Here is a 24,257-nt window from a genome sequence, read left to right as displayed (position 1 = left end):
TGTACTCACGTGGATTTCTGCAACTTAATTGCAGTTTGGTGTGCATTATTCTGAATAATTATTTGTGGTATCTTTATTGCTGTTTTTTATAGCAGGTATTGTAATAACCTGTGTATAGCTTTTATTAAATGTTTATTGGTTTAACAAAATTTAATTTTCTGCTATATGCAACACAATTATTTAATAAATGGTTATTTTTGTTACAGAAGCACTTTAAACAGTAAATGGTGCTGATAGAAGATCTACTGAGATTTTGCTTTAATAGCTACCAGTGAAAAACACTTTGCGAATGGGATGAATACGCAAAGAGTGACTGCCTGCAGCAGCTTCATAACTCACAGTAACTAAGTGGAGCACTTAACTAAGGATGTTTCCATTTCTACTTTACCCCATTTGACTTGGCTTGCCTTGATTGGGGGAAGACATTCAAAGTGGAGTACCATAAACTTGATATGGATAAAAAAAAAGACAAAGACAAACTGGATGATAGAATGGCAAGGCCTAGTGGACGCTCAAGTCACAATCCACGAGGTAGCTCTTCAAATTCTGGTGTGTTAATGGTTGGACCTAACTTCAGAGTTGGAAAGAAAATTGGTTGTGGCAATTTTGGGGAGCTACGATTAGGTAAGCCTTTCTTTATCTAAACAGTCCAGTAAAAACTCCTAAAGACAATATGTGTCTAAAGAATAATTTCATTCACTAGCACATTCAAAATCAGATCAACTTATATTTCCTTGTGACAGCTCTGCCAATATTATGTTTGAACAGGAAGTAATATATAACACCAGGTTAGCTCTTTGGAGTTATTCACACATAACACTCACTTGGGATTTTAAACTACAATCTGTTGAACCATTATAGTCAGTTGGGCCACACTTAATAATAAAACATATTGAGTATAATGTTAAAAAGATAATAGAATAATTTTTAGTTGTTCCCACTGGAAAACAGAAATGATCAGGCAACCTACATTAGAATACTGCTTGTTTAATCTTAAACTATACTTCCCAAACAATTTCCACTAAAAGTGATATTTAACTGGCCTGTTTTGAAGAAATATATATTAGATGATTCAAGCTAGTGTTCAAGTTAGCCTTGTAATGTATTAAGAAATTATGAATTCAGTTGGATTGTGATATGGAGTTATAATCTGATAGTAATTTAATTTGAATTTTAGTTTTCCGAAAAATACTTCTGCAAGTAAATGTAATTTTGGATCCATGATTGAGCCCAAGACAGACACTAATGAGAGAACAGTTTGAGAGTGATGTTTTGTATGATTTTCTACATTGCTCTAAGCCAGTGGTTCTCAACCTTCCTAATGCCGCGACCCATTAATACAGTTCCTCATGTTGTAGTGACCCCCAACCAGGGGGGGGGTCTGTGGGCATGGCTTATTTTGTGGGCGTGGCTAGCTGGTCATGTGACCGGGTGGCCATGAGTATGTGTATAGGGACTACCCAGAGGGCTGAAAAAATTGATTTCTGACAGGTCCTCGCACTTTTGACCAGTCTTCGCACTTATGACTGGTCATCATTTATGCCCATTGTAGCATTCTTAACAACCATGTCACTGATTTCACAACTGCTTCTCTTCACCATGGTGACAAGCGAGAGCAAAAACGTAAAATGTGAGGTCAGTCTTAAGTTCGAGGACTGGTCAAAAGTGCGAGGACCAGTCAGAAATAACTTTTTCAGCCCTCTGAGTAGTCCATATGCATAAAAGGATACAGCAATAGAGAGGGATGAAGGAAGGGAAGGGAAATTAGAGTAGGAGGGAGGGTAAGAGAGGGAGGAAGAGAGGAGGAGAAGGAGAAAGGAAGAGGAAGTAGGGAAGAGAAGAAGAGGGGGAGGAAGAGAAAGTAAAAAGGAAAGAAAAGAGAGAGGTGGTAGGTTTGAGGAGAAAGATTGCTGTACAATAAAAAAGATGAAAGGGAAGAAAGCCAACCCCAAACAAATATAAAGATATTAAGATAAAGAATGAATTGTTAAACTTTAAAGAATAAAAGAGAACAAATATGAATAAATAACAATAATTAGAAACGCACATACAAACATACAATGTATTTTCTTTGAACAGAGTATTTGGCCGGTTCACAAATTTAAACAGTGTTTAGTCATTTCAATTAAATTTACAATTTCTATATTTCCTTTTTGCCATATTTATTCCTCATCTATTTTTGTAAAAAAACTAATATTACCCTTCATCCTCACCTCTAATGTTAATCAAATTCAATTTTTCCCTTCTATTCTATATTATATCCCTTCCCATTGTCATATATTTTTATATCCATCCTCACATTGGTTAATTATGTAATATTACAGTTGTTTAATATAAATTCAACATTTTAATATAAATCAGTTATATAACTACCTTTTTTGTATATTAATCAATATGAACATGAATATTCCAATTATTTCCATGCAATCCCAATTTCTTACAAATCAATTATATTTACCAAGAATAATAAACCAAATAATTTCCCCCATATATTCCTCCAAACCACAACTTAACCATTTCTGCTTTCAACATAATATACAATTAATAGTATCTCAATTATTACAATTCCCTAGTTAAATAGAGCTTTTTTTCTTTTGTGTTTTAAAATCTTGAACTCTCCTCTTTTTCCCTAAATTTCCCATTGTTTGCACCTACCTTTTTTGGTGCCTGCCTAATTTTCCAACCTTGCAGCAACAGCAAAGCAGTTTCAGTTTCGTTTTTCAGCATAGCTAGGGGAAAAAAAAATCTGCTCCAGGACTCTTTGCAAGGAAGCAGCAGAGCCCTGAGCAAAACAGCTGAGAGCAAATCAGCTGAGGGTCGGGAGCCGATCTAATCAAGGGCTAATTAGCCTATGCTGAAGCTCCATCGGCCAATAAAATTACAAAAAAACACCGAACCATTTGTTAAATTGCTGACTTGCCCGCCCCTCGCCCACCACTATTTATTGGCAATAAATAGTGGTGCGGAGGGGTGGGGCAAGCCAGCAATTTAACAAAGGGTTCGGCTCCTAGAACCGGCAGAATCCCACCACTGGCTATAGGGCAGCCCTTTGAAGCCCCGGCAAGAATTTGAACAGTTTTTTTCCCTCTAGCCATCAGCTGGGATTCCGGAGGCAGCAATAGATTGGGAGTGGGCGGGGTAAGCGAACGGCCGGCGATCCAACAGAGCAGAGAGTGAAGGTGAGTGAAGGCGTGGGGGGGGCGAGAGAGGGCTTTGGCGACCCCTATGAAATGGCCGTTCGACCCCCAAAGGGGTCACGACCCCCAGGTTGAGAACCGCTGCTCTAAGCCATGTATTGTTTTAACTACAGTTTATTTAATAAATCATTAGTTTACATATCATGCTCAGCTGTGACCATGTTTACAAAACATAGTGAATTGATTTATTCAAGAGTATAATCTTACCCACTCACCAAAAAAAACCAAAATTGTAGCATGAAAAAAACAATAGTCAAAAGTGCTATTTTGGATGGGTGAAAAGCAATTTAGGAAAATGGAACTTTTTAGAGATGTAGTTGAGAGTGAGATCAAAAAAAGCTGCCATGTAAAAAATAAATATGGTAAGTTGGACACAAAAATGCCCTTTGTTAAAAATGTTTTTAACAAATTGGCCAAAGCTTAGTGAGAAGGTCAGACAGAAGATAGAAAGAAGACAGAAAGGACAAGAAGTACTGGGTAGATCTAAGATAATTAAATCAGATAGCAGAAACTGACAGCAAAACGAACATTAAAGGAAATGCATATGCCACTAGACCTAGATCCTGAGTCAGAGTGAGGTGAAACCCATCTCTAAAAGAAAGCTGAGGAATAGCAGGAAACAAGTTGGCAGCTCTTCATATTCTTGTTCATGTATTTTTTCAGATTTTTTTTGTTTGCTAGTTTTGCTCTGGCATTGTCCTTTATAATAACATTACTACTTAGATTTAAAATATTATTATGAAAATTTTGAATTTGAATAGTGGAGTGATGGTTTAAAGTTGATGAAAACAACTGCAAATCAGTTACTTACCTAACAACAGCTTATGCATAGGAAAAACGAAGTTGATACCATGACTTGGATTCCAATGATGTGTTTAATCTGTGTGCAGGGTATATGATAGTAAAAGGGGTTGCTGGGAAAAGAGATGTTGCTGGATCTCATTAGTTGTCAAGCATATTGATATGAAGACAGGTAAGTTTCGATTAGTGGGGCTAAATCCATCAAATGGTTGCATTATTCAAATTTACACTATTCAAAGCAATATTTCTCTAGTAGATAGTAATTGGTTCCAGCTCAATGGTGTTGGCACTGGAAAATTGTAAACATAAATGTTTGTGTGTGTGTGTGTGTGTGTGTGTGTGTGTGTGTGTGTATTTGTATGTAATGAAATACATTCAGAACCAGGGTGGATTTGATTTAAATCAAACTGATTTAAATCACGATTTAAATCACTAGTCAGTAAGGCTTGATTTAAATCATAGTTTTCTACATAAAGACTAATTCTTGCTGGTATAACTTTAATATGCAAGTAGATGAAGATTTTTAGAATAACAACTTTTCATATTAGTTTTTTTTATCCCCAGTTTGATAGGTTAATCATTCATATTTGGACAACTTTTCTGTTCTGTTAATCATTACCTTAATAACAATTTAAATAGATTTATTCAACTGAAACAATAACATCATAGCATATGTTATTTGCTTAAACAAACATCCATGTTTGTTAACTAATTTGGCTAAACAAAATATATATATTTTAAGAAACTTAGACTGTCAGCCCAGCCTACACATGAAAAGCTTAAATACTGTCCTCTGTAGCTCACTCGTCATCTTCATCTTCTTCTTTGTTCATAATCTGAAAAAGAAAAACAAGCTTTTCCTCCCTCGCTGCTCCGATATTCCACCGATTGGGTTAAGATCCACTGTCATTGAACTGACTGAATGCCATTCAAACTTCTTCTACAGCCTGGTCACGCCCCTTTCTTCTGCGCATGTCTAGGCTTTTCACTCAGTCACAGGTGATTAGACTGGTGTGCCTTTCGTTCTGGGATACAATTTGTCAATTTGTTGCAAACGTTAGGGTTTTTTAGCTAAATTTCTGTTCGGAGAGTTGTGGATTTAAAGAGAAACAATGAATCAGGGCTGAGCAGCTTCGGCGTTTCCCGGCTGGGGCGCCAGCTGCCTTGGATTGTTGTTAAAGGAAATCAGCGCTATATGGCTTTGGCGGTTTCCTTGGGGCGCCAGCCGTTTTGAACGTTATTTGACAGTTATTTGATACCCATGTCATAGCTAACTCCTCTTCCTCAGCACTTAAGTTTTGACCCTGATACTGGATATTGACAATATTTGCCAAAAAATGAGCTGGAGACAGTACTTGTCCCATTCGTTTTTTTTAATGCTTGTAATTTAATTCTGTCCATGTGTAGTTCTGTTTTTAAGTGTTCACTCAGTTCCTTCCAAATTTCAACAGCATCAGCAATAAAACAGCTATTTTTCTGTATTTTGTTTAAAGCTTCAGAGATGGGTTTCAGGATGCTCAACAATGTTCAACATTTCTCTTAAGCCCAATGTTGAGGATTTTGGCTGTGACAGTGCCATCTATTTTATCTCGATTTTCTTCACAAACTGTCATCAGAATAGGCCAGTTCTTGATATACTGCTTAAAACAGTCCACCACAGAGTTCCATCTAACATCTTGTGGGAGCGTTAGCTTGGTTCCACCCATCCTTTTCAGAGCTGCTGCAGCAAAATGATTGTTACGGAAGTATTTAGCAATTTCAACAACATTAGTCTTTATTTATGGAACACTTAAGTCTTTGGCTAAGAGGTGCAACAAATGAGCATTGCAACCATATGTTATTAGCTTTGTATTCCCTTCCTGCTCTTCTAAATTTCTTCTCATTTTGGATACATTTGCAGCATTGTCTGTAACCAAACTGCGTACTAGACATTTGAATTTTTGTTCACATGTTATTATAGCTTTTACTGCCACTTCTTGTATTCTGCTGTGTGTGCATTTCCTGACGTATCAATTGTTTGTGCAAGGAAGACTTTCCCTTCTTCTGTTGTTATACAAGCACATACAATAGGATCATTGTGGACATTACTCCACCCATCAATACTTAGGTTAACAATTCTACCTTCCAGAGCTGTTGCACATTGCTCCATTTCTCTGTCATACACTTTATCCAGCAGTTTCCCTGCAACATCTGCTCTGCTGGGTGGACTGTATCCTGGTCTCAGTGACTGAACCATATTAATGAAATGTGGGTTCTCAGTCAGATGGAAGGAAGAGTTCATTGCATAAACAAACTGGGCAATTTTTTCATCAATTAACTCTTTTTCTAATCTGCTAGTTTTTATCACAAACTTATCTATGGTGGTTCCAAGAGGGAAGGGATTTTTCTTTCTTTTAGGTGATAGTGATATGTGGCTGTGGGTATCTGATGGTGATGATGCTAATGAAGCACTATCCTGGATGGATAACTCTGAAACTGCAGAACAGGAGGATGGTGATCTTGAAGGTGGATAGTTTCCAGAATCCCCTAAATGAATTCCCCTAAACAAAAAAGTCAATGCTGTTATTTTATTGTTTATACAATTTCTGCTTATTGTACACAGCACTGCCCCAAAAGGAATATTTGCTTTTCTTCATAACTGTACCAAATGACAGTAACATGCAGTAATAATAAGAAATATAATTTTGCTCAAACATGACAGTTCAAGGCAGTCTTTAGAAATATGATTCAATAAAAATGTTTACCAACCTGAAGATCCTGCCTGTTCAAATGTGTTTCTTTGGTCATCTTCATCACAGCACTTCTCATGATGTTGCCTCATTCGGGCCACCAGGCCTTGCATTTCTTTGTTGCAGTGTTTGCAGTTTGCACGCATGCCTGCCTTACCAATAGGTAAAGGAACTTCATTAAAATATTGCCAAACTGGGTCTCTTTTACGGTCTGCTGCCATTATAGGTTTTTTCCTCCAAGGAAAGAATGTGATAAACCTCAGGTCATACACACAAAAAGATCCAAAGACTTGTCTGTTTGTGGCTGTGCAGTATTGTGCTCAGAAAGTTTCACTTTCATTTTGTACTGCTTGTCTGCTTGCCCCTTCCTCCTCACACTTAGTTTCACTTTCTTCTTGATCTATTCCACTCCAAACAATCAGAAAAATATTGTTTCTGTTCTGTCCACTGAACTTCTTGAAACTTAGAACTGAAGGGGTTGATTCTGTATTCATAGGTTTGTAGAACAATAGGATTAAGGTCTTTTTCTCAACTCTGTTCATGTTATAACATTTTTGCTGTGAAGAAGAGGCATGTGATCTCTGCTGAGTCAAATTCAGTTTTGAGAACTGCAAAAGTAAACCAAGCATCTGTGATAATATCTTGTAGGCAGAGAAACTGCCCAATAATCTTACAAAAACCTCTGGAAGAGCATGACATTGTGAATGGATTAATGGAATTTATTTACCAAAAAAATTAAAACATATACAGCCTTATTCTACATAATTAAAAAACTAATCTTTATTTCATGATGGAATAACCTTTGGATGGTAATATATTTTCCTCAAAAAGCATTTTATTTAAAAAAATCCGATTTAAATAAAAAAAATCTGATTTTTTTGATTTTTTTAAAAAAAACCATTGATTTTTATCCACCCTGTTCAGAACCAAGATGTACTAGTAGATGATATAATATTAAGTTTAGAAATTAGATTAGGTTAGGTTTACTACTATTTATTTAGTAGCAAACAGCTAGTTGGACAAGGGCCCTAAAGATATGCAGATTTTTGCAGTATTTAAGTCATTTTCCAAGAGAGTTTTACTTATGCATCAAACTCTTGATTTAGCAATTCATTTACTTATTTACCATTTATTGAGCAAATTTATCTTCCTATTCATTTTCAACCTTTGATTCCTGTTTCTTTTTTTAACTTTCGTTCTTATTGTTCGCTTTGTTTTCTTGCCTCTATAGTGAAAAAGCAAATTTGTACTAAACAGAGAGTCATTTTAGTGTAATAATTTATTGGACTTTGATTTGATTCAAAGTCCTGTAACTAAACTTGGAGATCACTGATGGAATTCAAGTGAACTTTATTCTCTGATCCAACCTACCTCACAGGATTGTTATAGGATTAAAAGGAAGGGATAATTTTCAGTGGTGCAGATTAGATAGAAGTCTGTTACAATTGCTTACAGAAATCTTCTGGAGAGTATATATTCCTTTCCTACATGAGCATCCTAGCAGAGACTCCAACAGAGACTCAGGTGCTCCTAATATTAACCTAACCAGCATGGAAAATAAGGGATGTAATAAGTTATGCTTCAGAAAAAATTCTTTCCCTGTGATGTACCTTATGGCTATTATCCAGTGGTGAAATCCAGTTTTTTTTATTACTGGTTTTGTGGGTATGGCTTGGTGGGCATGGTGTGGCTTGGTGGGCGTGGCGGGAAGGATACTGCAAAATCTCCATTCCCACCCCACTCCAAGGGAAGGATACTGCAAAATCCCCATTCCCTCCCCACTCCTGGGGGAAGGATATTGCAAAATCTCCATTCCCACCCCACTCTGGGGCCAGCCAGAGGTGGTATTTGCCGGTTCTCCGAACTAGTCAAAATTTCCACTATGGTTCTCTGAACTGCTCAAAATTTCAGTTACTGGTTCTCCAGAACCTGTCAGGACCTGCTGGATTTCACCCCTGCTATTATCTTATTATTATATATACTGTATAACAATATGAAATCACAGCTACCAGTTCTTTAGTTGGGATTGGCTCATATACATATCATATTCTTCCCAAAATCTAGGATGTGCGGATCCAAGTAGTGTGGCCTTTTGTAATTGACAACTGTAAATATTGTCAATGCACAGGTTTTCTAAATGTCATCCAAGACCTTTTGATATGGCTTCCAAATGTGCTATATCATGCACAGTAAGAAAATAGTTAAATAAATACCCAAATAATACAAAAACCTTAAAATCAGAACCAACAGTAACAATAAAAAGACCCAACCCATAATTATGGTGAACGATAACTTTTCCAAAGCCCTCTGGAATAGCAGCCTTTTTCAATTTCTGGAAAGCTGGTGTGTGTGTGTGTGTGTGTGGTGGGGGCTGTCTAACTTATACAAGGAGTCTGTTCCAAAATATAAGTGCCCTAGTTGAAAAACTACTTTCTAGTCTCATCTTCCTTCACCTCATAACAATGGGATAGTATCAGCTTATTCTTCTGAAAATATCTCTCCTTGGGCAGAGGAACACTGTTTGCAAAACCTATATAAGGTTTTATAAATACAAATTAGTAATTCTTGGAAACCTAATGGTAACTTGCAGGTCCTGCAAGATTTTGTTGTAATCATCTACTGACAACCATAGTAAGCCCACTTATTACAAGTGGTGACACTACTTATTACAGTTAATAAGTTGTGACAGTCATTAAGTGAAGTGTTTTTGATTTTTTTTTTTTGGGGATTTTATTATATTTTTATAATAAAAATATGAGTCCCAAAGGACTCAGGGCGGTGAACAGCCATAATAAAACAATATACAAGACAAATTTAAAAACCATATTAAAATAATTCAATTTTGGCCGAATTTAAAATTCCCATTCTAAAACCCTTATAAAACCATATTAAAAACCCATATTTAAACCCGATTAAAATTATTGTCCCATCAGACCGGCTTGCTGGAATAACAGGGTCTTCAGTGCACGACGGAAGGCATGGAGGTCGGGGATCCTTCATATATCCGGGGGCAATTCGTTCCATAGGGCAGGAGCCCCCACAGAGAAGGCTCTCCCCCTGGGAATCGCCAGTCGGCATTGTTTGGCCAACGACACCCTGAGGAGGCCCTCTCTGTGGAAGCGTATCGGTCAGTGGGACGCAGTCAGTGGCAGCAGGTGGTCCTGTAAATATCCAGGCCCTAAGCCATTGAGCGCTTTAAAGGTGGTAACCAACACCTTGAAATGCACCCGAAGACCACCGGGAGCCAGTGCAGCTCGCGCAAGAGAAGTGTTACATGGGAGCGATGGGTTGCCCCCATTATCACTCACGCGGCCGCATTCTGGACCAGTTGGAGCCTCTGGGTGCTTCTCAAGGGGAGCCCCATGTAGAGAGCATTGCAATAGTCTAGACGGGAAGTGACGAGGGTGTGGGTGACTGTGCGCAAGGTGTCCCGATCCAGAAAGGGACGCAACTGGGAGATCAGGCGAACCTGATAAAAAGCCCCCCTGTCTACGGCCATCATATGATCATCCAACGACAGCTGTTAGCCCAGGAGGATGCCCAAGTTGCGAGCCCTCTCTGAGGAGGGTAAGATCTCATCCCCAATAGCCAGTGATGGTTCTAGCTGGCTATATCGGGACGTCGGAAACCACAGCCACTCAGTCTTGGAGGAGTTGAGTCTGAGCCTGTTCCTTCCCATCCAGATCCGCATGGCCTCCAGGCATTGGGACATCACATCAAGGGCATCATTGGGGTGGCCTGGGGTTGAAATGTACAACTGCGTGTCATCAGCATACAGTTGACACTTCACCCCAAAGCCATGGATGATCTCACCCAGCGGGTTCACATAAATGTTGAACAGGAGGGGCATGAGGACTGACCCTTGCAGCACCCCACAAGTGAGCCTCGAGGTCGACCTCTGTCCCCCCGTCAACACAGACTGCGTATGGTCAGAGAGGAAGGAGGAGACCCACCATAACACGGTGCCCCCCACTCCCATCCCCTCCAGCCGACGTAGCATGATACCATGATCGATGGTATCAAAAGCCGCTGAGAGGTCCAGGAGGACCAGGACAAAGGAACAACCCCTGTCCTGGCCCTCCAGAGATCATCAACCAATGCAATCAATGCCTTTCTGTGCTGTAACCTGTCTTGAAGCCCGACTGGCACGAATCTAGATAGACAGGTTCATCCAGGAATCGAGGAAGTTGTTGCGCCACCACACTCTCAACAACCTTCGCCGTGAAACAGAAGTTGGAGACAGGACGGTAATTAGCTAATACAGCCGGGTCCAGGGAAGGCTTCTTGAGGAGGGGCCTCACCACCGCCTCTTTCAAGGCGGGTAGGAAGACACCCTCACTCAACGAAGCATTAATAATCTCCTGAAACCAGCCTCGTGTAACCTCCCTGGAGGCCAGCACCAACTAGGAGGGATACGGGTCCAATAAACGTGGTAGCGTTAAGCCTCCCCAAAATCCTGTCCATGTCCTCAGGAGCCACAGGGTCAAACTCCTCCCAGATAACACTCTCAAGACTCACCCCCATCATCCCGTCCGAAGCTACCCAGTCGGAGTCCAGGCCGTCCTGAATCTGAGCGATTTTATCATGCAGATATTGCACAAAATCCTCAGCTCTACCCTACAAGGGGTCCTCCCTCGCTCCCACCTGAAGTAGGGAGCGGGTCACCCTAAATGGGGTGGCTGGGCGGTTCTCTGCAGATGCAATAAGAGTGGAAAAATAATTAGATGTTTATGTGATCACATTGCTGAATGACTAAAATTGTGATGGAATCTCCAGTGGGGGGGAGGTATGAAGAGGTTAGCTAGCGTCCTTGCACAGCAGGAAGTGACACAGAACTGACTTCCCCCTAGAAACCCTGAAACCCTTATCTGGCTATTTCCAAGAGTCAATCTGGTGAGATTCTTGCAAATAGGCATGCAACAATAAAGAGCCAACTCTGATTAGGTGGTTGTTCTAGTTTCTTGAGCCTGACAGAAATCCCTGCTGTCCCTGTTGTGGTCATTAAGAGGAGCACCAGGTGCCTCGGAGTGGAGGAGGCCCTGAGAGGCATGGCACAGTCGCAGGTCTGCACTATAGCATTTCCCCAACTTACACATGGTCTCCCCTGGATCTCCCAGGACTTTCTTCTTCTCCAAGTACCTTCTGAAGTACCCAAATAGGGTGGAAGATAAGGGAGAGGGGTGCTGCAGCATCCCTGTGGTTGGTCATAAGGATGGGTGGATTACTAAGTGCTTGAATTTTGTTCACATGACTACGGGGTTGCTGCAATGGACGTAACTTAGCCATAAGTCTTTTCATTCAGTGCTGTTGTAATTTCAAATGGTCACTGGACAAGGAGCATTATATTTTCAGGTTTACAATATTCTGATAATGTAGCTTTACAGTAAAGTAGAACTAGTTTGTCTTGTGTTTTCTGATTGGTTTACCTGGTAAGGCTGACATGGCAGCTGTCCTTTTAGAAACAGTAATTCCAAACATTCCCTGTGAAAATGAAGGGGAATGTTTTTTTTCTCTCTCATCCAAGTAGAAAGCCTTATGTCTGTAAGATTGATATACTTAATAAAGGTATCTCTTAAGCTTGAATATATCCATAGTGAAGTAAAACTCATCTCATTCCTTGATAATTGTTTCCACTGTCAAATCAACCTTCCTGTAACTTTACAGATCATTAGATAATTTTATATGTCTTGCACTCTAGGACATGAGGAACTAATCTTTTATGCAAGATCTCTTCAGGTAGATGAAAAATGCTAGTCAGTCAGCCTGTCTGTCTGTGTCTCTATCTCATCATCAGCTTTTCTCCTGTTGGAACATCATGGATCTTTTGTAATTACTGCAGCTTCTCTACTCTGAATTGGTTTACCTTTTTTGAATACCTTCTCTATAATTTTTGAATACTTTCTCTATAATTCCAATTTTATGTAATCTTTTTTGTGACCTGACTTGCCTTCCATTTTTAACATATGTCTTTGTTTTGGTTTGTTTCTTTTATTTCTGATCTTTATTAGTCTAGTCTTTTAGCCTTGGTCTACTCTTACAAGCTGCTTCTGCTATCTTTTTATGGTTGTTGAAATAGTTTGCAATTTTATTTAAGTTTCTCCTTTTTTTTACAACCTCTCAACCTTTTCTATATTATCTTCTCCTAGCATAGCATTTAATGTTCTCAACAGCATCACTATCTTTGCTCTCTTAGATTTCTAAGGAGAATTTCCATTCTTTCTATTGCTTATATTTTTTTGAAGTAGCTGTATCCTCAAGTTTTCAAATTTCAATCATGAGAATTATGTCATTTGATCTCAGGTTATACATATTAAAATATATTTGTTCCTCTAAAGCTAACTATTTATTTATCTCACATGGAAATTATTGCTGCATCATTTTATTTTCATTTCTAAGACAAATTCATTTCTTCTAGCACCCAGGATATATTTTAACTTCCTTTCTTTCAAATCTTACCAATGGAGCCAGAATGATCTAAACTGGATATATGCAACAGAACAAGCAAGAGTTTTTAATGTCTTGGTGTATTTTTTAATGCATCTGGTTTCTTTGAGTCCTTGATGGAAATATTTTATTGCCATGATAATTCAACAAACAAAGCTTCACAGGGCAAAACACTCCATACTGCATATATTACTTGACAAACCACTCTTGACAGTGGTTCTTTCTACTTGACAAGTAGCCAAGTTTGTTGGACTGCCATATAGCTGTTTCAAACACTTTCATCAGACACTATGAATTACATAAACTTGCTTTAGAGGCAGAGTTCAGGAAATAAGATGCTTTGGTGTCTGTTTCAGTCCTTTATTTAATTGTTTTCACATATCCATGACCATTGCCCTTATGTCATCTCAGCTGAACAAAAACTGGGATATTGGAATCTTACTGCAAAGATTCTTTCTGGCTATTTAATAAAAGAGGTTTGCAAGCCCCACAATATTTTGCAGAAGGCTGGTCTGCATGGAAAACTGAGGAACCGTTATTTATTACCTTTGTGGAGAATTTTCAAAGTGGTCTGGTACTTTGGATTTGAAGACACAAAGATCCTATAGAGCGTATAGCAGACTTGAATGTAGCACTTTTCTACAACTTCCTGAACTAAATGTACTACTGTACCTGGTATTACAGTATCAAGAGATAGTTACATGATCTCTGGAAAACATGCAGCTGCTTTAAGAAATATATGCTAGTAGAATTTAGTATTTTTATTTGGTATTTACTTTTAACTAAGCAAAGCAGTTACCTTTTTTTTTTATAACAACTTTGTCAGATGGGTTGAACTGAGAGGAAGTGTATGACCCAAAGTGACTTGGTGAACTTCCATGACTAAAGACAGATTTAAACCAGGGTCTTCCCTTTGTTTGTCTAATACTTTATTCATTATACCATGGGTCTCCTCCCTCTCCCTTCAGTCTTCAATGTGAAGTGTTACAAAAGTCTGCTTTTCTTTTGTTTCTACTGTGTTCTATATCTCTTCCCCTCCTTGCTTACCTAGAAGTCATTAATATAAATAGCTGAATTCTTATATTGAACCTGATTGTAAGACTTCCTACTTTGACCTGGTAGAGATGCTATGTGTTTTATACAGTTAGTTTTTGCTTAACAAAATTCCAAGATATGATAGCACCAAACAAATGATAGTTACAACCAGTTACAGTCATTGCAATGGCCCTGCAATCATGCAATCATAATTTGGGCATTTGCGGCCTACTGGCTTTTAAAACCACAGTGTGCACTTCTGTATGCCCCAATCTCTGTCCTTTTGGCTGCCTACTCCTGCCGACCCACACTGCCTTATTTCAGTCTCAATCTATCCAATATTCCCATAGGCAGCTCAATCTGCCTGCTGGTGCTCCACAGGCCAGGCATGGCTCACTGTCTTCTTCTAGTGACCATTTGTAGCCTTGCAAAGGAGCTACTTATTCCGTGGGGATGGCACCCCCTAGAAGGCAAGCATTTGTGAGCTTTGGATTATGACTCAAAATAGCCATAATCTAGTTGATGGTCCTCTGCTGAGTGCAGTCCTGGCACACCTTGGAGCTTGGAGGACCAGGTTATTGCCATGTACCTTGCATGGACCTGGCAGAGGTGTTCTTTCTTAGTGCTGAAATGGGAGGGAGGGAGGAAGGAAGCTAGCTCTGTCTCCTCATGTCTCCAGATTATCTTGTCAGGCTGGTGACAGGGATGCTATTACTGAGTTTTCCTTAGGCTTTTAGACAGGAAAAGATAGATAACTTGTACTATATACATAATTTAAAGAAACTATGGATAATCTCAAATATTGAGGGCTGCAACACCTCCTTGGGACTTTATAGCTTTATGGCTTAAGGAAACAAAAGAGAGTTAAATACTGACATAGACATTGAACCTGATTCTAGACATTGAACCTAATTTTATACGTAGTTGTATAAAATTAAAATCAGCAATAATAAAAGGCTTTTGGGGATCAGTTTTTTTCTTCTTTTCTATTCATAATTATAATACATGATCATTTAGTGAAGCTACTGTAAGTGGGAGGAAAGTTTAGACGATTAAAATACAGTACTATGAGGTCAGTTATTGTATCATGCAATAATTACAACCTCTTACCTATGAGATGGAGGTAACTATTTCTAATTGTTAATACAAAAAATCAGAATCAGAGTTGGAATTTCAGATGAACAAGTTGCTGTCAGTACCTTGATTCCTGCATTTAAATAAAGAATCATGGGACAATAACAAAATATACAGTACTGCACAAAAGTCTTACACCATCGTTGTTAGATCTATTATTACATCAATGATATAATGACCATAATTATGTCTCAATCTCCTTATTAGAACACAACCAGAAAATACAATATTCAAAAACAAAAAGCAGGGGGCGGGTGAACAGCTTCCATTGACCAAAGTGGCAAGTATGTAGTGTGACCTCCCCTAAACTTGAGCAACAGCAAACACATGGCAGCTGTAAATTTAAATGGAATGCAATGCTATATGCTGTCATTGCTAACATCTATAGGTGTCCTACTGTTTGATGCCAAAATGACTGATGTACAAAAAAGGTCTATTACACCAGGTTTGTTCAAAACATGCTTGAGCATTACATTGTACATACATATGTTGTATGACTGTAATTCTTTGGAAGTTTGCTAATAAGACAATTTTCAATCACATCATTCCAGTCAAAATGCCAAAGATCACAGAATGTGATAAACATGAAATCATATTTTTGCAAGGCCACTCTCAAAAACAAACTGGATATTCAAGATTTGCTATTCAAACTATTCAACAGACATTTGAGATCAAGAGAAGTCAAGGACAGAAAAAGGACTGGAAACTCAAGGAAACTTTCAAATTCTTATGAGAAGTTTCTCATAGTTTTTTCTTTGAAAGACTGGAAGAGGTTCAGCAAGGACCTGGCTCAGCATCTGGCAGCTTCATAAGGATGCCAAGTTGACCCCTTTACAATCAGAGAAGCTTGATTGGGAATGGAAGGTTAGCAGCCAAAAAACTTTTATATAAAGGGAATACGGTGAAAAGGCTAAGGTATGCTAAATCTCACAAAAACTGGAGTAAGGATCAGTGGAAAAGAATATTATGGAGTGATGAATCCAAATTTGAATTTTTTTTTTCAATATGTGAGAAGAAGAATTGGACAGAAATGAAGGAATGAGTGCTTGCGGCCTTCAATGAAACATGGAAGAAGGTCTGTCCTGGTTTGGGCCTTCATTTTTGCCAGTGGTGTTGGCAATATTGTCTGTATTGATGGGATCATGAATACTAAAAAGTACAGACAAGTTTTAATTCATTATGCCATTCCTTCTGAAAAACACCCAGAATGGGTGATTGGGAATGGGTTTATTTTTCAGCATGATAATGATCCCAAGTACACTACTACTACAGTTAAATCATATTTAGCAAGGAAAACAGCTGACAGTCATGGACTGGCCTTCACAGACTTGAATATTATAGAGGCAGTATGGGATCACCTGAACAAGAAACAAATAAAAGACAACCTGAATCTAAAGACGAACTCTGGGAAATGCTGAAAGAAGCCAGGTATAATATACCAGAAGATTACCTCAGAAAACCTCAGAACAATCTCCCCAAAAGAGTTCAAGATGTGCTTAGAGCCAAGGGAGGTCACACTAAATATTGACTTTTTGCCTGAAGAAGCCATTTTGTTCTAAAAACTGTACATATTTCCTGTATTTTCTATTTGAATCTTAATATAGAGAACAAAAAATTCATTAAAACAAAGTGGGTGGTGACCTAGGACTTTTGCGCAATACCGTACATATTGATAATATACTTGCTTGTTCTTCCATTTACATAATGGGAGAATTCTTCACCTATGCCCCCCTTTCACTCATTCCTATGAATCCTAATATCCATATTTTGAAGCTTCCATATAACTCTGGAAACAAGGGGAAGAGAGGGCCTTTTGTGCATTATGGAAGAAAAAAGAGAATTAAAAACAATGTTTTAAGATATGCATTGCTGTTTTTTAACTATAAGGTAACATTTGAATGTATTAAATTGTTAGCTACTATGAGCATAGGTAAAAATATTAAAATAATGTTCAGACATTGAATTAATAAGAAAAAGCAGAAGACTGAATTATATTAGTGTTTTTTGATCTATAAACTAATGCACGTCAGTTTTGTTTAAGCTATTAAATATGTTTTTGTTTTTTGCTATACATTCATTGAAGATAATTTGACTAATAGGATGAATTTACTTATATATATACAGAGAGAGATAAATTCTAACATTCCTGTTTTTCATTTTTTTTTAAGGAAAAAATTTGTATACTAATGAATATGTGGCAATTAAACTGGTAAGTTAACATTAGTTATTATTTGATATAAAAATGCACAATATTTTAATCTGTTGTTTTCAAGAAGTTAAAAAAAACATTGAGCTTTTTCAAATAATTTTTAGTGGAATACAGACTTACTTCTTTTATGTGGATATCCCTCCCACATCACTCTCTTAGATTTTAAATTACAAGACTAAGATATAAATCATCTCAAATTATATACTTTAACATGAAAGTCATAATAAAGAAGCTCTGCTGATGTTGTACCATGTTACATAATAAGAGGTTTGCCTCATGAAATAATTCTGAAAGCTATATAATTTCATTATTCATATCTGAACAACTTATTTCTTAGGACTGGAAGAAAAGTATTTGTGTGATTTTAAAAAGTGAGACTATTTTCTTGTGAAGTACATTCTCCTTTATGCTTTCATAGCTTAATTTACTTTTCATTTCTATAAAGTTAAGAAAAGGCAACCCAGGAGTAATATTGTCTTTTCTTGCAGGATTGATAATTAAAAGCTAAACAATATGGCACTGGACATTTTAATGTAGGAAATACAGAACACCTTTATCCCATATTTATAATTTAATGCAAAAGATGTAAACATTTCCAAAATTGCAGGGTAGCCTAAACTCTTATCTCTGACTGTATAAAGAAAAAAATGAAATCAAGGGGTAAAACGTTTGAATGTGCATGCTTATATTTAGAACTGCACAAAATATTTCAAGCCCCCAAACACATGGACCCAATGGTATTTGAACTCAAAACTCAAAGCACTTCTGGAGTGGTCAGTGTAACCTGTTTGAAATTCAAAGGCCCTGCTCTGAATTTCAAATGAAGCTTTTGAACTTGAAGCATGAATGTTTTACGCACCTTTTGGCCTATATTCACATTCATCTGTCTGTTTATACTGTACAAAGAGAGTGATATGAGTATATGAGAGTATATGAGATAGTATAGAAAAGTTTTTAAAGATTTGGGGACAAGAGGAAGGTTATTGCTTATTATTGGAAGCAACCAATAGTTTACTCTCTCTGATGAAATAAAAAGATGCATGTACTATAATAGTTTTGATGGTTCTTCTAGCAACCAATAGTTCATTGTGCAGATGTTATATGACTTCTTATTCAAATATTGAATATTGAATATTCAGATATTCAATATTGTAATTTTACACTGTTGAAATTTAATTTTTAAGTATCACATCTCATATACAGTATGTGTGATGCCTACACATTCACAAAGACACACATAAATGCACACTTATTGTTGTCTTTTTCTCAACAGTTTTCTTGTTTTCTCTTTATTCACTTTTCATAAATAAGTGAAGGCAATTTTTTAAAAAAACCTAAATAATGATTGGATAGAATAGTATCTGATTTCCATTATATAAACACATGGACACACAATTTGTGTATATGTATGTGTGTGTGTATATATATTATGTAGAGCATAATAATTTCAAGTTTACCGAGACAGTTGAGTCAGTACTGAGCTGTTGGCAGCTTCCCAACTTTCCAGCATTTCTCCAAGCAATTTCTAGCAATTAAATGTACCATTAGTACAGTTTATGTTACATTTATGTTGACTCTTTACATGAAATTGTAACTGATAATGTCAACCACAGTATCCTTCTGGACTGGTTGTGGGGGTTAGGGAGTGGGAGGCACTGTGATTTAGTGGTTCACTGTCTTCCTTGGTGGTCAGTTCTAATCGGTGTTGAGAAAGAGAGAGATCATGTCTGTAGCTCCTCACATGCAGGGTGCCTCAGGACTCTGCTCTCTCCTCTCATATTCAATATCTATACGAAGCCACTGGGTTCGGTAATCCAGAAGTTGCAGGTATGATAAAACCACAATGCTACATCTCTATCCCAAGTGGCACTATGTATTGACCCAGTGTCTGGAAGCTGTATGGGTCTGTATGGGACAGAATAGACTTCAGTTCAGTCTTAATAAGACTTGAGTGGCTGTGGACTCCCTGGGTTGGGGATGTTACTCTCCTTGATCTTGGAGGGAACTATTCTTCCTCATTCAAGATAGGTGCATAACTTGGAGGTCTTTCTCACTGTTTAGTTCATCTTTGCACAGGTCCATCTTGTATGCCAGCTGTGTTCTTTCCTGACAATCACTCATGTCCTGATCACTTAGATTATTGCAATGAATATCATGCACCCAGAAGCTACAGCTGATTCAAAATCCAATAGCATGAGTAGACACCCCTTTTGGGGTGTCCATATATATAATCACTGCTATGCGAGCTGCATTGGCTGCTGATTGGCTTCTCAGTGCAATTCAGAGTGCTGTTTTTTTATTTATTAAGCCCTGTATGGCATAGAGGCTGGATATCAGAGAAATTACTTGTCTCCAATTGTTTCTGACCATCCAATACATTTCGGCAAAGTGGCTGTGCTTCAGATCATGTCCATTAAACATTGCCATCTTGTGGAACCTAGGAAATTGTGCTTCTCTGTGTGTCTTCTACCATCTGAAATAGCTTCCCTCAAATATAAGGGCAGTGCTCTCTCTCCTAGGGTTCCAGAAAGCTTTGAAAACTTGTCTTTGGTTCCATGCCTGAAGTTGATGTCTATTATTTATTTAATGGAGCCTTCTTGTTTTGTTGATTTTGTTGTTTATTGTTGTTTTAGTCTGAGCTGACTAATTTAATGTTTTAGCTGTTTTATGTTTTTTTCTAGTTATGCATGCCTCCCAGGATCTACTGGAGTTGGATGGCCAATACATTTAATTAAAAATGGATGGATGGATGGATGGATGGATGGATGAAACAAACACAACATGAAATAAAGATAAATTCTTCAGATTGATTGATCAGAACTGCCATACTTAGAGATCTGGGTTATAATCCACCTTCAGATAAACTTGGCTATTTTTTTTCACTTGCCCCAACTTCTCTCTGTCATGAGATAATATTTATAATGCCCCTGTTGCTGAGCAGTTTAATATAACTCTTATGATCTTGGTTTGCGTTTGGTTTGTAATTTTAAAGTATACTATCTTTGTTAGGTGCTTTGATTCCTTTTTTGTTCAATGTTATCTGTTATCTTTTGTCCCTAGAAAAGTTTATAACCATTTTTTCCCTTGTGTTTTGGCTTCTGTCTGCTTTCTCTTTGGCTATTTTCATTTGAATTTAGGAGTCATATGTGCATGTGTTTATACAGTAGTGGCCAAAATTGTGGAACCCTTTTAGGAAAAGTGTATTTTGGAGATTTGATGGCTAATAATACCGTTTCTTTTGGAGTAGTACCATAAAATTATATATAAATGGAAATATAATTTAATCAAGAATGTAATGCAACAAAGTTTGTTCAATTATCTGTATTCAATGAAAAGTTATAGCCAAATAACCAGAAAAAGGAAGCACAATTTGCTTAGGTTGATATCAGGTAGCTTTCCTTCATCTGATTGTAACCAATGATCATAAGTGTTTAGAGAGCAAATCAGGTGTCATCTTGTTTTGGCAATGAGCCAATCAGATCACATTCAGTTATTAATGTCATGTATTGATGCTGAGATGAAAGACATTTGTCAGTGTGTTATGTGATCGCTATCAAGTTGATTGGGATTTTTTGTGTTCTTTCATTTAGTGAGCTTGTAAAATGTAATAAAATTAAAGTAATGATGCAAAGAGTTGACTGGTTGCCCAGAAAGCGATGTAAAATAGTATTATTAAGTGAATAAGGCTACAGTTATAAAGAAATTAGAAGAAAAATTAGAGGAAACGTAACTAAAGGTGGCATTTCTAAGTTTTTGAAGAGGTATAAGGAGACTCAATCACTACAAAGTGACACTGGTAAAGGCAGAAAAAGATGCACAACAGCAAGTGATGATAGAAGAATTAAGAGACTGTGCCTACATGACAGAAGAAACTTATCTGGGTGTATACAAGATGAAATGGCGCAATGCAATGTGAAGTTGAGTGCAAGGACTATTCAGCGCAGACTGTAGGGATTTGGCCTAAAATCTAGAATTCCACGAAAAAAGCCATTTTTATCTCTCAAACAAAGGTTGAAAGCATTGCATTCTTGATTAAATTATCTTTCCATTGATATATAATTTTATGGTACTACTCCAAAAAAAAGTGGTGTTATTAGCCATCAAACCTCAAAAATATACTTTTACCAAAAGGTTTCCACAATTTTGGCCACTACTGTATGTGAGAGTGTGTATTAATCCCTTGTGGTTGGTAGCCCACTGGCCTTACAGTTAAGGTACACAGACTTTGTGAATAGTGTCCACATGCTCTTGTGATAAAGATTCATATCTTGAGCATATCTTGGATTGTTTTGCAGCCAATTTTGATATATGATGCCTTTCAGTCATTTTAGTAATTTTAAGCTTCTAGCTTTGTTTGGCTTTTACAAATATACATCTTGGGTTATATACTGTCCAGTTGAAGGTAATCTTTGTATTTTTTCTATATCTGTTTTTCATTCTGTATTAATCCTGCTGCAACTTGCATGGGTAGAATATATCTATTTTTTGGTGTTTCCTTTTATAATATATTGGCAGTCAGCTATCTACTTATTGGAAAGTGAAATCTTCCAGTGTTGTCTTTGGATTAAAACACTTTGTCAAAAAGAGGAATCTCTTTTCCTGCATATGTTCAAGCTTAAGTATAACTTCCAGAAGTTTCTAAGATGTTGAAATGTTAGCCAGCCTCTGTATTAGTTATGCTAAAGACTTCAAATAGCCTTATGCCTCCATTATTGCTATAAACCTTAGAAGCCCAAATTACTTTCCAGTCAATAAAGGCATTATTTGAACTTCTTTATGCCATTTAAGCAGTAATGAGTTTACTTTCTTTTTATTATTGAATAAGGAATTTATGGTTGATTTGCTGAATAAAGTGCTTCTTTTAATGAAATGGGAAAAGAGTGGAGACGTGAAAGCATAAAATAAAAATGCAATGTTTTTCCTTAACATTTTATTTTTGTTATGGTTAACTTGAAAGAAAAAGATTGACACATTTTTCTAAAATGCTATGCTTTAAATCAGGGGTGTCAAACTCAAGGCCCAGGGACCAGATCCAGCCCATGGGGTTCTTAGATCTGGAAATACTGGAAACATTGAAGAACCAGCCTGCAGTGCCTCTGCCAGAGAAAATGGAGCTCCGAAGGGCTGTGACGGGCTCCTGCAACCCTCCTGCAACGGAGCTTGGGAGCCCATTTTTGCTGGCAGAGCGCCTGAACCAGGCGTTGAGTGTGATGTTGAGCTGGTCACGCCCACCATGGCCCCCTGAGGTCAAACACAACCCGGCCCTCAATGAAATTGAGTTTGACACCCCTGGTTTAGATAATTACCCTTCAATATTTCAGACAGTTGCTTTCTTGATATTTAATATAAAACAGGTTTTAAACTAGAAACTGCTGCCAATAAGGTAGGAAAAAATGGCCGACATCCACCCACCCACAAGTCGAATAAATAGGTCTTTAAACCCCCTTTAAAGGGTTATCAAATCTTCACAAAAATAAAAAGAACAAGGAAGCCAATTCCAACATCATGGAGTCAGGTGCCTGCAATCTAGAAGCTGTATCTGTAGAGAATTTCTAATCTATATAAAAAAGGTCTTGCTCAACTGTAGGAAGAGAATGATTGTAGAGAAAGAAGCAGGCAAATTCTGATGGGTTTGTGTCCAGAAGCTCTTAAATAAAAGCATCAGTATGCTGGATGCTGGCTTGAAATGGTAATTGGTGGAGTAATGAGTCATAAGAATAGCATGGAAGGTTTAGAAATACCAAGGTGTAGTATTCTGGATTCAAAGGATGGAGGGAGAAGTCAGGAGCATCTGCAAAAAGATGATGCGCTAATCTGAGTTTGAAATAACCAAGGTGAAACAACCAGAAAAAAATGCCAGATTTCTCAGTTAGAAACTCCCTGATCCTCTCTCCTTGACAAAAATATACAACTTTCTTTGTGAGAGTCATAAATTGGAAGAGAATTGACAGAACGTAAGGCTCCAGTGGAGGAAACTGGAATAATTTGGGAATCAGTGGACTGGGTGGGAAACACAATAAAGAATGAAAGGGACCATCAGGTTGAAACATACCAATATCCCTATACAGTGAGGTGATAAACTTGACGGCCGACTTGACGGCCGTGACCGGGAGGATTTTTCATCAGGTTTGCCTGATTTGCCAGTTGTGTCCCTTTCTGGATCGGGACTCCTTACACATGGTGACTCATGCCCTCGTCACCTCCCGCCTGGACTATTGTAACACTCTCTACATGGGGCTCCCCTTGAGGAGCACCCGGAGGCTCCAACTGGCGCAGAGTGCGGCCGCGTGGGTGGTAATGGGAGCGACTAGGCATTCCCATGTAACACCCCTCCTGCGTGAGCTGCACTGGCTCCCAGTGGTCTTCCGGGTGCGCTTCAAAGTTTTGGTTACCACCTTTAAAGCGCTCCATGGCTCAGGACCTGGGTACTTGCGGAACCACCTACTACCACCAATAGCCTCCACCGGCCGGTACGCTCCTATAGAGAGGGGCTCCTCTGGGTGCCGTCGGCCAAACAATGCCTACTGGCGGCCTCCAGGGAGAGAGCCTTCTCTGTGGGGGCACCTACTATCTGGAACGAGCTCCCTCCGGAGATGCTGAGGATCCCGGATCTGCGCACTTTCCACCATGCTCTAAAGACCTTTTTATTTCACCAGGCGGGCCTGGCCTAATTTTCTCCCTCTTTTATAAAAGAATTTTTAATTTTTA

At 38.1% G+C, this 24,257-nt stretch overlaps 1 protein-coding gene across 4 annotated transcripts in view; it reads left to right on the top strand.

Moving 5' to 3' along the window:
* The first annotated feature begins 231 nt into the window (after positions 1–231).
* Positions 232–24,257, top strand: part of CSNK1G3 (casein kinase 1 gamma 3) — a 59,945-nt gene continuing 35,919 nt past the window's right edge. For all 4 annotated transcript variants that reach the window (XM_070938713.1, XM_070938711.1, XM_070938712.1 and 1 more), the window contains exons 1-2: positions 232–624; positions 17,509–17,549. In XM_070938713.1, the coding sequence (XP_070794814.1) occupies positions 453–624; positions 17,509–17,549 (213 nt within the window). In that variant the 5' untranslated portion in view covers positions 232–452. The remainder of the gene's footprint in view (positions 625–17,508; positions 17,550–24,257) is intronic.

The sequence above is a fragment of the Pituophis catenifer genome, unplaced genomic scaffold (assembly GCF_029215685.1).
Source record: "Pituophis catenifer annectens isolate HBS135680 unplaced genomic scaffold, rPitCat1.0.hap2 SCAF_2, whole genome shotgun sequence".
NCBI lineage: Eukaryota > Metazoa > Chordata > Lepidosauria > Squamata > Colubridae > Pituophis > Pituophis catenifer.
Note: the sequence above shows the minus strand (reverse complement) of the source record. Positions and strands in the feature narration are given on the sequence as shown.